Below are 14986 nucleotides of genomic sequence, written 5' to 3' on the forward strand. Positions count from 1 at the left end.
CTTCACCGCTGTTTGCCTCAGGTTTGACCTGTCATAATTCCTCTGTCTCAATATCTCTCTGGACTACCTCCACAATATGCTGGTTACACAGAAGTTTTTAGCAAAAACGAGGCAGAGATCCTTCCTCCTCATCGTCCTTATGACTGTCCTATCTAGCTGCTTCCTGAAGCCTCTCCCCCTCCTTCGCGGACGGGTTTATCCTCTCCTTGCCGGAAATCCAGGCTATGTCGGAGTATGTCAGGGAGAACCTAGAGAGAGGGTTCATCGGGAGGTCTACTTCGCCAGCAAGGGCTGGACTCTTCTTTGTGGAGAAAAGGATGGATCACTTCGACCATGCATTGACTACTGTGGGTTAAACCAAATTACAATCAAAAGCAAGTACCCCTTGCCGCTTATCTCTGAGCTCTTTAACAGGATTCGTGGAGCTAAGTTGTTCACTAAGCTGGATCTACGTGGGACCTATAACCTGATCCGTATCCCAAGCTTGACGAATGGAAAAACGCATTTAACACCCGAGACTCTCACTACGAGTATCTCGTAATGCCCTTTGGCCTTTGTAATGATCCAAATGTGTTCCAAGAATTTGTAAATACCAGCAGAAAAAATGGGACATGGATAACATCAAAACCACAAAAAAGGCCATACTTACTAAGTGGGTGGGTGAAAACCCGTTCCCAGCAGGACGCAGACAGGTCAAAAAATGCTGCAGAAGGCGTGTGCATTAAAGGGCGAGTGTCACGAAAAAAAAAAAAATTTATATCAATTTGCTTTTAGTGTTTTATTAAAAAATGTTTTATTTATTTGTGTTTTCTTTTCTTTTTTAACTTTTTTCTTGTCTGTGGGGGCTGCCATTTTTTTTCCCATCTCCGTATGTAATACATACAGACATGGAATACGGCACATACAGCCCCATAGTGAATGCGAACGGGGCCCGTTCCATCCACTATGCTGTACGTCGTCTGTGTGAGAACGGCGCATGCGCCGCTCCCACACAGTCCAAATTGAAGGTCTTCGGCCGAGCGACGTCCGGCGCCATTTTCTTGTGGACCGGAAGCCGTCGCCGGACAGTAAGATTACTACTTCCGGTCGCGGCTTCCGGACTGTGTTCTGAAGCAAGCACGAGGAGCGGAGGGAGCAGACGGACCGCAGGGGGCGGCGGCAGGAGCAGGTAAGTTAGGTCTGTGTATGTACGTGTTTTAGTGTGTTATAATTACTGTATGTAAACCTACTACACTGTGTGTTAGCTCAAAAAATGGCGACACACAGTGTAAGAGGTTTGACCATTCAATCCCCTCCTTTCTCCTGGCACTAGCCAGGAGAAAGGAGGGGGGATTCTGTGAGCTCACTAGAGCGAGTGTGTATTCTCAAATTTTTCAGCATAAAGCAATGTGGTTTCTTTACCACATGCCAATGCTGCAATTTTGGGAATTGCTCCATCTAGTGACCAGCACTGGGAAATGTTATAAATTAGAATCTAATTTATAATATTTCCTGACTCGTGAAAAAATTTAAAAAATTAGAACAATGTTTAATCATTTATACACTAACTGTTCTCCAAGTCCACTGGACAGCAGAGATCTTCAAACTACAAATTTTACATAAGCTTTTACAAAGACGTCCCTTTTATGCACAAGCTTTAACAAACTGGAAGCCGGTACAACAATACTCATTACTCTGCCTAAGAGCGGAACAAACAGTCTGCCCAATGTCTGGTTACTTTGCGCACAAAACTTTCACAACACACTGCCTGCAGAACACTACCTCAGCCTGGTTCCCATATCCCCAATTTGGTCTAAAACTAAAAAGAGAATTTCTGGGCCTTTTGAACAGGGAAGAGTACCCAGACAGTAGTGACGCAAACCTGAAATGGGGCCCCTTCCTATTTTGATTCAAATTTGGTCCGAAACCAATAGGGTATTTTCTCTGCTTTAGAACTAGGATCCTAGCCAGCAGTGACGCAAACCTGAACTGTAGCTTCTTCTTATTCCTACTTGATAAACATTACTTTTCCTGAGAGTGGTATTAGAATTTTTCCATACTAACCACTCCCCTAATGAACTGTGGTGACCAATGGAAAAAACAGTGCGCACAGACTTTAGCAAAGCAAGGGGTCTGTAAGTATGCGCAGGCCTGCACTGATGAGATTTTCCTAATGGTCACGCTGCTAGCAAGAAGAGCTTTTGGGATCTCGTCGGGGTCACCAAGAAATGTAGAATACCACAAGAGACATGGTCTTCAAGAAATACCAGGAGCATTGCCACATCTAGTAGTTTAGATTAAATGCTCTCAGAGAGGGAGGGCCCCTCTACTTTATATACATTTACACTTCGAGATGTACATCAAATCCTTACCCCGATTCGGTGTCTAACATCAATACTTTTATGCCATTGGACACATAGTTGCATGCACAGCTCTAGATTCTCTAGTGGTCTTGTCATGATCCACAAACCCCTTTGCCCTTTCCGAATTCGAACTAATCAATCTTATTGGAGTAGTCTACCCCCTATCTTGGAATGTGGCTGATTGCATATGTAACCTGAGAATGTACTACATCACATAACAGGCGGCTAAAATCTAATTTTCCTCTTCACTACCGTACACTAATTAGCTATTTTGGAACATATCTTCTTTAAGTGGACATTAACTTTTCAAACAACTTATGCTAATTTAATAGTATACCTGATATACAGGGTGAGCCATTTATATGGATACACCTAAATAAAATGGGAATGGTTGGTGATATTAACTTCCTGTTTGTGGCACATTAGTATATGGGAGGGGGGAAACTTTTCAAGCTGGGTGTTGACCATGGTGGCCATTTTTAAGTCGGCCATTTTGTATCCAACTTTAGTTTTTTCAATGGGGAGGGTCATGTGACACATCAAACTTATCGAGAATTTCACAAGAAAAACAATGGTGTGCTTGGTTTTAACGTTACTTTATTCTTTCATGCGTTATTTACAAGTTTTTGACCACTTATAAAATGTGTTCAAAGTGCTGCCCATTGTGTTGGATTGTCAATGCAACCCTCTTCTCCCACTCTTCACACACTGATAGCAACACCGCAGAAGAAATGCTAGCACAGGCTTCCAGTATCTGTAGTTTCAGTTGCTCCACATCTCGTATCTTCACAGCATAGACAATTGCCTTCAGATGACCTCAAAGATAAAAGTCTAAGGGGGTCAGATCGGGAGACCTAGGGGGCCATTCAACTGGCCCATGACGACCAATCCACTTTCCAGGAAACAGTTCATCTAGGAATGCTCGGACCTGACACCCATAATGTCACCCATAACTTGTAAATAACTCATGAAAGAATAAAGTAACGTTAAAACCAAGCACACCATTGTTTTTCTTGTGAAATTCTCGATAAGTTTGATGTGTCACATGACCCTCCCCATTGAAAAAACTAAAGTTGGATACAAAATGGCCAACTTCAAAATGGCCGCTATGGTCAACACCCAGCTTGAAAAGTTTCCCCCCTCCCATATACTAATGTGCCACAAACAGGAAGTTAATATCACCAACCATTCCCATTTTATTTAGGTGTATCCATATAAATGGCCCACCCTGTATATCAACTTTTGTAATTTACTTACAGTTAAAATCTAGCTGTTTTATCCATGCAAATTATGTTAGTGACACTAGGTGAGAGACACACAGACATTTTTGCTTGTAGAAGTCATAGTCGAGGCTAGGGGGAGCAGGAGCACAAAGACACAGACGCTGTTGCCTATAGAAGTCCTTGAAGATTAGAGGGGGAGTAGAGAGAGGAGACATATCTATTACCAGCAACCTATATGTCACCCCAGTGCAGGATTTTCCACCACTTCTTACTGCTGTATGATATGCTCCATGCTGCTACAGCCTCTAAATATGTGCTACACAGAGATAGTAGACCAGGCTGGTTCTCTGCTCTGTGTGTGCAGTGTATAGAAGAGATATTAGCAGTTAGGCTCCACCCAATAGCTCATGGAAAACCTGAGAATTGGAGAGAGAGCCTGCAGAGGGAAAACTGCTAATAGAATGCCATATACAAATCATATAATGGCCAGAAATAGTTTTATTCTTCCTGTACACACATATGACAGATTATTCAGAGAAGTCGTCTAAAAATTTGGTACGCTTTAAAGAGGCTCTGTCACCAGATTATCAAATCCCTATCTCCTATTGCATGTTTTGTTTTTTTGTTTTTTTAAAAACGATCATTTTTGGCCAAGTTATGAGCAATTTTATAATTATGCAAATGAGCCTTTCTAATGGACAACTGGGTGTGGATCATGCTGGGCTGGAACAATGAGAAGTGTAGGACACTGATTAGTCACTGATTGGTCAGCCTCATACACTCCTCTGTACAACACACAGTTGGTAAAAAGTAAAAACATGCCCAGTTGTCCATTAAGAAACTCATTAGCATAAATCTAAACTAGCTAAAAAATGATCGTTTTTCAAAATAAAAACCACTGCTGTTATCTACATTACAGCGCCGATCAGATTATGTAGGAGATAGGGCACTTATAATCTGGTGACAGAGCCTCTTTAAGGGTTTTTAAGAAGTTTTAAAAGTGAGTTTAAAGGGGTTGTCCCAAGTTGATAAATGGAGCTATAAAGCTCCCCCATGTAAAAATAAGAAGAATTCTAATTACCTGTCCGTCGTCCAGCGATGTCGTTTTCATGATATCGTTGATTGAAGTTGCGGTCAGTCCCTCTTTGTATCCATGCAGTGGAAGGCACCCGTCGCAAGGAGAAGTCTGCGCTCCGCTAAAGGTAAGTGTGTATATGTTTGTGTGTGTGTGTCTGTGTATATATGGGTGTGTTTGTGTATATGTGTGTGTATATTTTTGTGTGTGTGTGGGTTTGTGTATATATGGGTGTGTTTGTGTACATATGTTTTTGTGTATATGTGTGTGTTTGTGTATATATGGGTGTGTTTGTGCATATGTGTATAGGTTTGTGTGTATGTGTTTTTGTATACGTCTGTGTTTGTGTATATATGGGTGTGCTTGTGTATATATGGGCGTGTGTGTTTGTGTATATTTGGGTGTGTGTGTGTGTGTGTGTGTGTGTGTATATGTATATATGGCTGTGTTTGTGCATATGTGTATATGTTTGTGTGTATATGTTTGTGTATTTTTGTATATGTATATTTGTGTGTTTGTGTATAGGTTTGTGTGTATATGTGTGTTTTTTTGGAGCTTATGTGTGTTTGTGTGTTTGTGTATATATGGGTGTGTTTGTGCATGTGTATATGTTTGTGTGTTTGTGTATATATGGGTGTTTGTGTATATTTGTGTGTGTGTTTGTGTATATGTTTGTGTGTATATATGGGTGTTTGTGTACATGTGTTTGTGTATGTTTGTGTGTATGTGTTTATGTAATATATGGGTGTGTGTTTATATGTGTTTGTGTGTGGTTGTTTGTGTGTGTGTGTAGGAGAGTATAAGTATCGGTATTGTTCACATTGATAACTTTTTTTTTTATGTTGTTGCAGATTTTGATGTACCAATTGGACTACGTCTTCGATTCGTTGGACTACTGCGTAGATCTACGTTTTTTGAAAATTTTAATAAAATGGTTAACGAGGGTTTGTTGGGGATTTCTTATTTCAATAAAAAAAATTGTCTTTGTGTTTTTTTTTCAAACTTTATTAGTGCCTAGATAATGGTAGTTGGCTGATTGACAGCGTCCATTATTAAGGCGGTACTTCGTGTTAGCCGGTGCAGAGGCTAGCACTAACCACCCATTATTACCCCGGTACCCACCACCACCAGGGGTGCCGGGAAGAGCTTGGTACGATCCAGTACCCGACCATCTGTTGTGATGGTCGGGTACTGGGGCGGCCGTAGGCTGGTATTATGAGGCTGGGAAGGGCCAAAAACAGTGGACCTTCCCACCCTTGTAATGCTAGGCTGCTGCTGCTGTGTTGTATAGGGCTGGCTATAAAAAAAATGTGGGTGACCCCCACGTCGTTTTTTTTTTCCAAATTTAACAATAGACGTTGGGTCCCCCACATTTTTAATAACCAGCCATATACAAGGCCGCAGCAGCCTGGCATTACACGGGTGGGAGGGGCCACTGGTTTAGTACATTCCCAGGCTAATAACACTGTGTTTGTGGTTGGTTATGATAAATTGGGTGGAACCCCATGTCTTTTTAATAAAAATAATAAATAAATAATTAAAAAAAATGACGTGGGGTCCCCCCCATTTTTATAACCAGCCAGATACAACACAGCAGCAGCAGCCTAGCATTACAAGGGTGGAAAGGTCCACTGTTTTTGGCCCTTCCCAGCCTCATAGTACCAGCCTGCGACCACCCCAGGGCCCGACCATCACAACAGATGGTCGGGTATTGGATCGTACCCAGCTCTTCCCGGCACCCCTGGTGGTGGTGGGTACCGGGGTAATAATGGTGTTTAGTGTTAGCCTCTGTACCGGCTAACACTAAGCCTCCCCTTAGTAATGGACCTTGTCACTCAGACAGCGGCCATTACTAAAGTGATAGTAATAAAACTTGAAAATAAAACACAAAGACATAGATAAAATATTTTATTGAAATAAAGCACCCCCAACACAACCCTCATTAACCATTTTATTGATGAAAAAAAAAGCATCATCTAAGTAGTCCTCGAAACCGAAGTAGTCCAAACACCAAACCTGTAAAAAATCAAAAATATAAGAAAAAAAATGAAATAAAATTTGTCGTAGGCTTAGTTTCACTTTCATGTGTGATACTGACTGTTATACCATGTATAGAAGCCTGCGGCAAAGTTGGATTAGATACAGGGCGCCAGAAGACAGTATCATACATGGCCATACAGACATTTATACAAACATACATACATACATACATACATGCACATATACACATACAAACATGACAACATACATACATGCAAACATACATGCATACATACATGCAAACATACATACATGAAAACATACATACATGCAAACATACATACATGCAAGCAAGCATACATACATGAAAACATACATACATGAAAACATACATACATGCAAACATACATGCACATATACACATACAAACATGACAACATACATACATACAAGAAAACATACATACAAGCAAACATACATACATACATGCAAACATACATACATACATGCAAACATAAATGCAAACATACATGCATACATACATGCAAACATACATACATGAAAACATACATACATATGCAAACATACATGCACATATACACATACAAACATGACAACATACATACAAGCAAACATACATACATACAAGCAAACATACATACATACATACATACAAGCAAACATACATACATACAAGCAAACATACATACAAGCAAACATACATACATACATGCAAACATACATGCACATATACACATACAAACATGACAACATACATACAAGCAAACATACATACATACAAGCAAACATACATACATACATACATACAAGCAAACATACATACATACAAGCAAACATACATACAAGCAAACATACATACATACATGCAAACATACATGCACATATACACACATGCACATATACACATACAAACATGACAACATACAAACATACATGCAAGCAAACATACATAGATGAAAACATACATACATGAAAACATAAATACATGCAAACATACATGCACATATACACATACAAACATGACAACATACATACATGAAAACATACATACAAGCATACATGCAAACATACATACATGAAAACATACATACATGCAAACATTCATGCAAACATACATACATATACACATACAAACATGACAACATACATACAAGAAAACATACATACATGCAAACATACATGCACATATACACATACAAACATGACAACATACATACATACATACATACATACAAGAAAACATACATACATGCAAACATACATACATGAAAACATACATACATGCAAACATACATGCACATATACACATACAAACATGACAACATACATACAAGTAAACATACAAACAAGCAAACATACATACATACAAACATGACAACATACATACAAGAAAACATACATATACATACATACATGCAAATATACACATACATGACAACATACATATTAAAATAAACTCACCTAAGACGTTCCCACGAAGAGCTGAAAGGTCCCGTCACTTTTCTTCTTACTGCTCCCATTCACAATAACATAGCGGTGGGCGCAGATGACGTAATCACGTGTGCCTGATATGATTACGTCATCAGCGCCACAACGCATTGTTACTATGAATGCGAGCGGCGCCAAGAAGAAGGAAGATGGCAAGTGACGGGACCGTTCAGAGCGCCGTTAGAACGTCTTAGGTGAGTTTATTTTTTTTATATATTTTTAGTTGTTCGCCGGGTGCTGATGCAGCACCGATGCGGCGGGTACAAACATTACATGTAGTGACAGGGGGGGGGGAGAAGTTGTTTGCCGAAACGGGGTGAATGTAGTGTAGTGTAGTGTAGTTGACATTCACGGTAAGTTCGTCTCAATCGGGCTTGCCATGCCCGCTTGAGACGAACATTCTCCCGATGTTGCTAGAACTACAGTATCTAGCAACATCGGGAGCGCGCACACTGCAGAGCAGAGCGGCTTGATTGACATCGAGCCGCTCACGCCCCTTTTTAGAAAAGATAACCAGCACTTGCTGAGTTATCAAGTGTAAAAAAAAGGCACTTGGGAAATGAATTTTTTAACAGCAAATGTTTTAAAATTCATTTCCTGCTTAGAATGTTTAAAAAAAAAAATTTTAGTCAACTTGGGACAACCCCTTTAAAGATGTATTTTTTTTTATATTGGATTAAAAAAAAACAGATCCATGATTATTAGGAAGCACCTATTTTAACCAGTTACTAACTGCCCATAGACTATAAACGTCCTGGTGGCCCACAACTATTTCTGTAGGGACGTTTTCAAATTTCCAGCAGAGTTTTCCCCTATACGCCTCTCCCACTCCTCTCAGAGTTAAATATATCACTTATTTTTTTACACAAGATCAAAGCCCTTTATGTCCTGAGAAAAACAGGACCAAATAAATATAGGTTGGCAAAGGAATAGAACAACAACTTGCTATTAACTTGGCACATGGCCAAAACTTGAATGAGGCCACCTCATTAGGTCCACCTTATTAGTACTTGATAGGACCCTCTTTCCCCTTAGAACAGCCTGAATTCTTAGTGGAATGTTATATCAATGTGCTGGAATTCTGATTAATAACCTCACTCTGTCTATTCCACTACTTCCTAAAGATGTTCTATAAAAAAGATCCGGTGACTATGCAGCCATTCGAATATACAGATCCCATTGTCATGTCTGTGAATTCAACCTGAGATGTGTACTTGGTCTTATGACACATTAGCTTGTTAAATTAGAAAAAACGATGTGGGGTCCACCCATTTTTCATAACCAGCCAGCTACAATATAGCAGCAGCAGGCTAGCATTACCAGGATGGGAAGACCCACTGTTTTGGGGCTTTCCCAGCCTAATAACACCAGCCTGCGGCCGCCTCAGTGCCCGACCATCACTAAATATCGGATACTGGATCATACCCAGCTCTTCCCGGCACCCGTGATGGTGGTGGGTGCGGTGTAATAATGGGGGTTAGTGCTAGCCTTTTCACTGGCTAACATTAAACCCCGCCTTAGTTATGGATGCTGCCAATCAGCCAGCAGCCATTACTAAGGTGGTAGTAATAGTTTTAAAAAAAATACAAGGACATAGAAAAAATATTTTATTGAAGTAAAAAAACAAACAATCGTCGTTAATAATTGTATTGAAAATAAAAAAAAAACGCTGTCATTAAAGTAGTCCTCGAATCCGAAGTAGTCCAACCACCAAACCTGTAACAAAACACACACGCCCAAAAAAATAAATAGTAATGCATAAATAAAGCAATTATTATCTTACCTTTCCTAGGTCCAGCGCTGGAGATGCAATGTCAGTGAGTCAGTTATTAATGATCTAGAGCAGGGGTCTCAAGCACGCGGCCCGAGGATGGGATTAATAGCACTATTTCTATTTCAAAGGCGCATTCGACACATCTTCGCGCTCTGCATAAGCGGTAATTGAAGATGCGCCTACGGTCATCCAAGCCCCTTCTTGCAAATGGACGCATTAACTGCCTTGTCAGGGCAAAACCCTCATCTGCAACGATGACATATGGGATTGGTGAGCCGCTTGAGCCAGGGAGGATGGTAGATTCAGGCACAGCAAGTTGATTACTCATAAGCCGTTGTCCCATTCTGGATGAGTGAAATATGCGTGCATCAGCAGAGCTTCCATACGACCTAATGTCTACTATAGTAAAGCAAAAATGACTGTCCGCCAAGGCCAACAAGACGATAGAAAAATACTGCTTGTAGTTATTAGTATCTGGAGCAAGAGTGGGGGGGTTTCTTCACACGAATGTGCTTCCCGTCTAGTGCACCAATACAATGCAAAAATTGGGTGGCAGGAAAAATGTCTTCTGAAATATTAAGCCAGTGTTGTCGCGTGGGCTGAGGCAGCACCGTGTCCTTTAATCTCTGCCACAGCACGACACAGGTGGATGTCACAATTGCAGGAAATGGTGGTCACTCCCAGTAGAAATTCAAAATGTAAAGAATGGTAACTATTGCCTCTGGCCAGAAATCTACATGACAGCAAAAACACAAACAACAAAGAACACATGTTATGTGGGACATGAAACCCACAAAGCATCCTGTAAGCACAAATTGTAAAACACACATACCTCAATGTCCCAAGGAGTTTCTCCTATGGGGAAATGCAGCGCCGCATGTTTGTTTCCTGGTAGATGATTCCTGTACGAATCTGCACAAGCAGCATATCAAACGTGGCCACAGACATGCGGCAAAAGGATCGAAATTTCTCTAGGTGACACCAGAGGTCATCATAGGTGGTATGAAAGTGCCCTTTGGAGGTGCGTTGGGCCACGAGGATGAACACAAATCCTCCCTCTTCTACGTGGTTGGTCCTGTAGCATGGGACGCCGGTCGCTAAATCTCAGAGAAATCAACCACGCTAGCAGCACATGGGCTAGCGACGTAGCCGGCATAAATGTGGATTAGAAGACAAAAAGTCAGTCAAGTGTGTGAACAAACACAATTTTTCAGCAAGATGAAAAAATGGTCATAACGTGCACACAGCAAGCAGGTGTGTGGCAGAGGTGCCTTTTTTGTAGGCTGGCCTCTCCATAACGCATCCCTCTGTTTTTTTAACGCGCGGGAAAGCCGCATGCCGTACGCGTGTAAAAAACGCTGAAACACAGCATATACGCGTGACCCACACACCTCCAACGCGTGCAAAACGCAACATTTTTTGCGCGCGAAAAATGCACACGCTCGTGTAAATCCAGCCTTACTGTGAGAAATGTGAATTTATGGAATAGTCACCGCAGGAGCTGGTCACTGCAGGGACAGTAGATGGCTTTAAAAAAGGCTTAGACAATTTCCTAGAACAAAAAAAACGTGTTGGTATTGCCAGAGAAGGTTCTGCTTCCCCAACCCCCCAAAAAAAATATTTTAAGCTTTGTTATAAAAGTGGAAGACTGGGTATAGACCAGTATCCTGGATTTTGGCATCAATATATTTTAAAGTGTTATACAAATCATAAGGCCGAAATAACACTAGTTTTTGACCTGAAGCCAGGAGTGGACTCAATGCATGGCTTAAACTTCTTCCAGCTTAATCCACTTATAACTTTTGGCTCAAAACACTGCATGTGTGTTTCCAGCCTAATATGAATGTTATAAAATTGTCAACTGTTCTGTTTTGAAACAAAATCAAAATTTATTTTTAATCCTAACAGAAAATCCCAGTAAGAACTGGGATATAGTAGAAGATGAAGATATCATGCAGCAGTCTTCAGCAGAAAACTTCATCACCCTTAATGTACAGCCTGGGCTTCGCAGTACAGATCTATCATGCAATACTCACAATCATGAGGAACTTTCTCCTGACCAATCACAGATTGTTACCACAGATACAGCTGAGAAAATGGGTAAACGGTTTCAATGTGGTAAACAATTTACAAAAATATTAGGTGTTTTTACAAACCAAAGAGTTCACACAGGGAAGAAGTCGTATTCATGTACAGAATGTGGAAAATGTTTTTCAAAAAACTCACATCTTGTTAGACATGAGAGAATTCACACAGGAGATAAACCATATTCATGTTCAGAATGTGGGAAATGTTTTACAGAAAAATCAAATCTTGTTCTACATGAGAGAATTCACACAGGAGAGAAACCGCATTCATGTTCAGAATGTGGGAAATGTTTTACAGATAAATCAAATCTTGTTATACATGAGAGAATTCACACAGGAGTGAAACCGTATTCATGTTCAGAATGTGGGAAATGTTTTACAGATAAATCAACTCATGTTAAACATGTGAGAAGTCACAAAGGAGAGAAGCCGTATTCATGTTCAGAATGTGGGAAATGTTTTACAGAAAAATCAAGTCTTGTTAGACATAAGCGAATTCACACAAGAGAGAAACTGTATTCAAGTTCAGAATGTGGGAAATGTTTTACAGCTAAATCAAGTCTTGTTAAACATATGAAAAGTCACACAGGAGAGAAGTCGTATTCCTGTTCAGAATGTGGGAAATGTTTTAGAGCTAAATCACGTCTTGTTCAACATGAGATAATTCACACAGGAGAGAAGCCATATTTATGTTCAGAATGTGGGAAATGTTTCATCACTAAACGTAACCTCAGTATTCATCAGAGAATTCACACAGGAGAGAAGCCATATTTATGTTCAGAATGTGGGAAATGTTTCATTGCTAAACGTAACCTCAGTATTCATCAGAGAATTCACACAGGAGAGAAGCCATATTTATGTTCAGAATGTGGGAAATGTTTTACAGATAAATCAATTCTTGTTAAACATGTGAGAAGTCACACAGGAGAGAAGCCATATTCATGTTCAGAATGTGGGAAATGTTTTACAATTAAATCAAGTCTTGTTAAACATGTGAGAAGTCACACAGGAGAGAAACCATTTTCATGTTCAGAATGTGGGAAATGTTTTGCAACAAAATCAACTCTTGTTAAACATGTGAGAAGTCACACAGGAGAGAAACCGTATTCATGTTCAGAATGTGGGAAATGTTTTACAACTAAATCAACTCTTGTTAGACATGAGATAATTCACACAGGAGAGAAGCCATACTCCTGTTCATAATGTTGGAAATGTTCTACAGATAAATTAAGTCTTGTTAGACATGCGATAATTCACACAGGAGAGAAGCCATATTCATGTTCAGAATGTGGGAAATGTTCTACTACTAAAGGCAAACTTAGGGCTTATCAGAAAATCCACACAGGAGAGAAGCTATTTTGATGTTCTATATGTTGAAGATGTTTTACAAAGAAATCAAATTTTGGAACTCTTCAGAGAATTCACATAGAGAAGAAACAATATTCTCATTTAGAATGTGGGAATTGCTATAAGAGCAAATAAATATATATATATATATATATATATATATATATATGTATGTATATTTTTATTTTTTTTAACATCAGGTTATTCACAGGCATTAAACAGCTAATAAGAGTGTTTGTTAATTTTTCGGGTAAAATTGGCCTGGATCTGCAAAAAAAATAAATAATTATATTTACCTGAGGAAAAGTATTGTGGATATAAGGAAGAAAAGCATAGCCTTGTTTACTTACCACGCATAGATGCTGAATTGTAAACATGAACCTTGCTTCTTTTTACTGTATTCATAAATTCACCCACACTGCAGGAGAAACCAGACAGACAGGAAGGACAATGTAAACTTTTGTTTTTAACATATATGGACATTTTTATATTTGACTTAAATTAAAACAGAATAAACATGAAAATTATGCAATTGAACAAAGCAACTAACAAATTAACTTTGCAATTGAATAAAAGAAAAAAATCACAGATAGTTTTTTTTCATAAAAGGAAAAGTCATACGTTTATCACTACCTTAAAGACCTAGAATTAGAATCAGGGGTGGCGCTCAAAATCACGCCCACATGTGGTGGCAAATGCCCACATGATTTTTCCAGTAATACCACAGTATTTACTGGCTAAATCGTATGTCTCTTTTCTCACCTACAGTAGTATTACAAAAAATAGCAATCCAACGTCATTTACCTGATAAATCAATGTTTTTGGTAGAAGTGATCTTTCTACATAGCAAATAATTGACCTGTAAGTGTAGTAGAGAAAACCAGATCCAACAATTAGGACATGCATACCACTCATTCTGAATAATTAAAGAGGCTCTGTCACCAGATTTTGCAACCCCTATCTGCTATTGCAGCAGATAGGCGCTGCAATGTAGATTACAGTAACGTTTTTATTTTTTAAAAACGAGCATTTTTGGCCAAGTTATGACCATTTTCGTATTTATGCAAATGAGGCTTGCAAAAGTACAACTGTGCGTGTTGAAAAGTAAAAGTACAACTGGGCGTATATTATGTGCGTACATCGGGGCGTGTTTACTACTTTTACTAGCTGGGCTTTCTGACGAGAAGTATCATCCACTTCTCTTCAGAACGCCCAGCTTCTGGCAGTGCAGACACAGCCGTGTTCTCCAGGGATCACGCTGTGTCGTCACTCACAGGTCCTGCATCGTGTCAGACGAGCGAGGACACATCGGCACCAGAGGCTACAGATGATTCTGCAGCAGCATCGGCGTTTGCAGGTAAGTCGATGTAGCTACTTACCTACAAATGCTGATGCTTCTGCAGAATCAACTGTAGCCTCTAGTGCCGACACGATGCAGGACCTGTGAGTGACGTCACAGATCTGCACTGCCAGAAGCTGGGCGTTCTGAAGAGAAGTGGATGATACTTCTATACACAACGCCCAGCTAGTAAAAGTAGTAAACACGCCCCGATGTACGCACATAATACACGCCCAGTTGTACTTTTACTTTTCAACACGCCCAGTTGTACTTTTGCAAGCCTCATTTGCATAAATACGAAAATGGTCAT

At 39.9% G+C, this 14986-nt stretch overlaps 1 protein-coding gene across 1 annotated transcript in view; it reads left to right on the forward strand.

Moving 5' to 3' along the window:
* The window catches only part of LOC142663137 (uncharacterized), a 34759-nt gene extending 20476 nt beyond the window's left edge, over nucleotides 1-14283 (forward strand). The window contains exon 4 of the mRNA XM_075841511.1: nucleotides 11812-14283. Coding sequence (XP_075697626.1) covers nucleotides 11812-13193 — 1382 coding nt within the window. The 3' untranslated portion in view covers nucleotides 13194-14283. The remainder of the gene's footprint in view (nucleotides 1-11811) is intronic.
* The last annotated feature ends 703 nt before the right edge of the window (nucleotides 14284-14986 follow it).

This window comes from Rhinoderma darwinii, chromosome 1 (genome assembly GCF_050947455.1).
Source record: "Rhinoderma darwinii isolate aRhiDar2 chromosome 1, aRhiDar2.hap1, whole genome shotgun sequence".
Taxonomy (NCBI): Eukaryota; Metazoa; Chordata; class Amphibia; order Anura; family Rhinodermatidae; genus Rhinoderma; species Rhinoderma darwinii.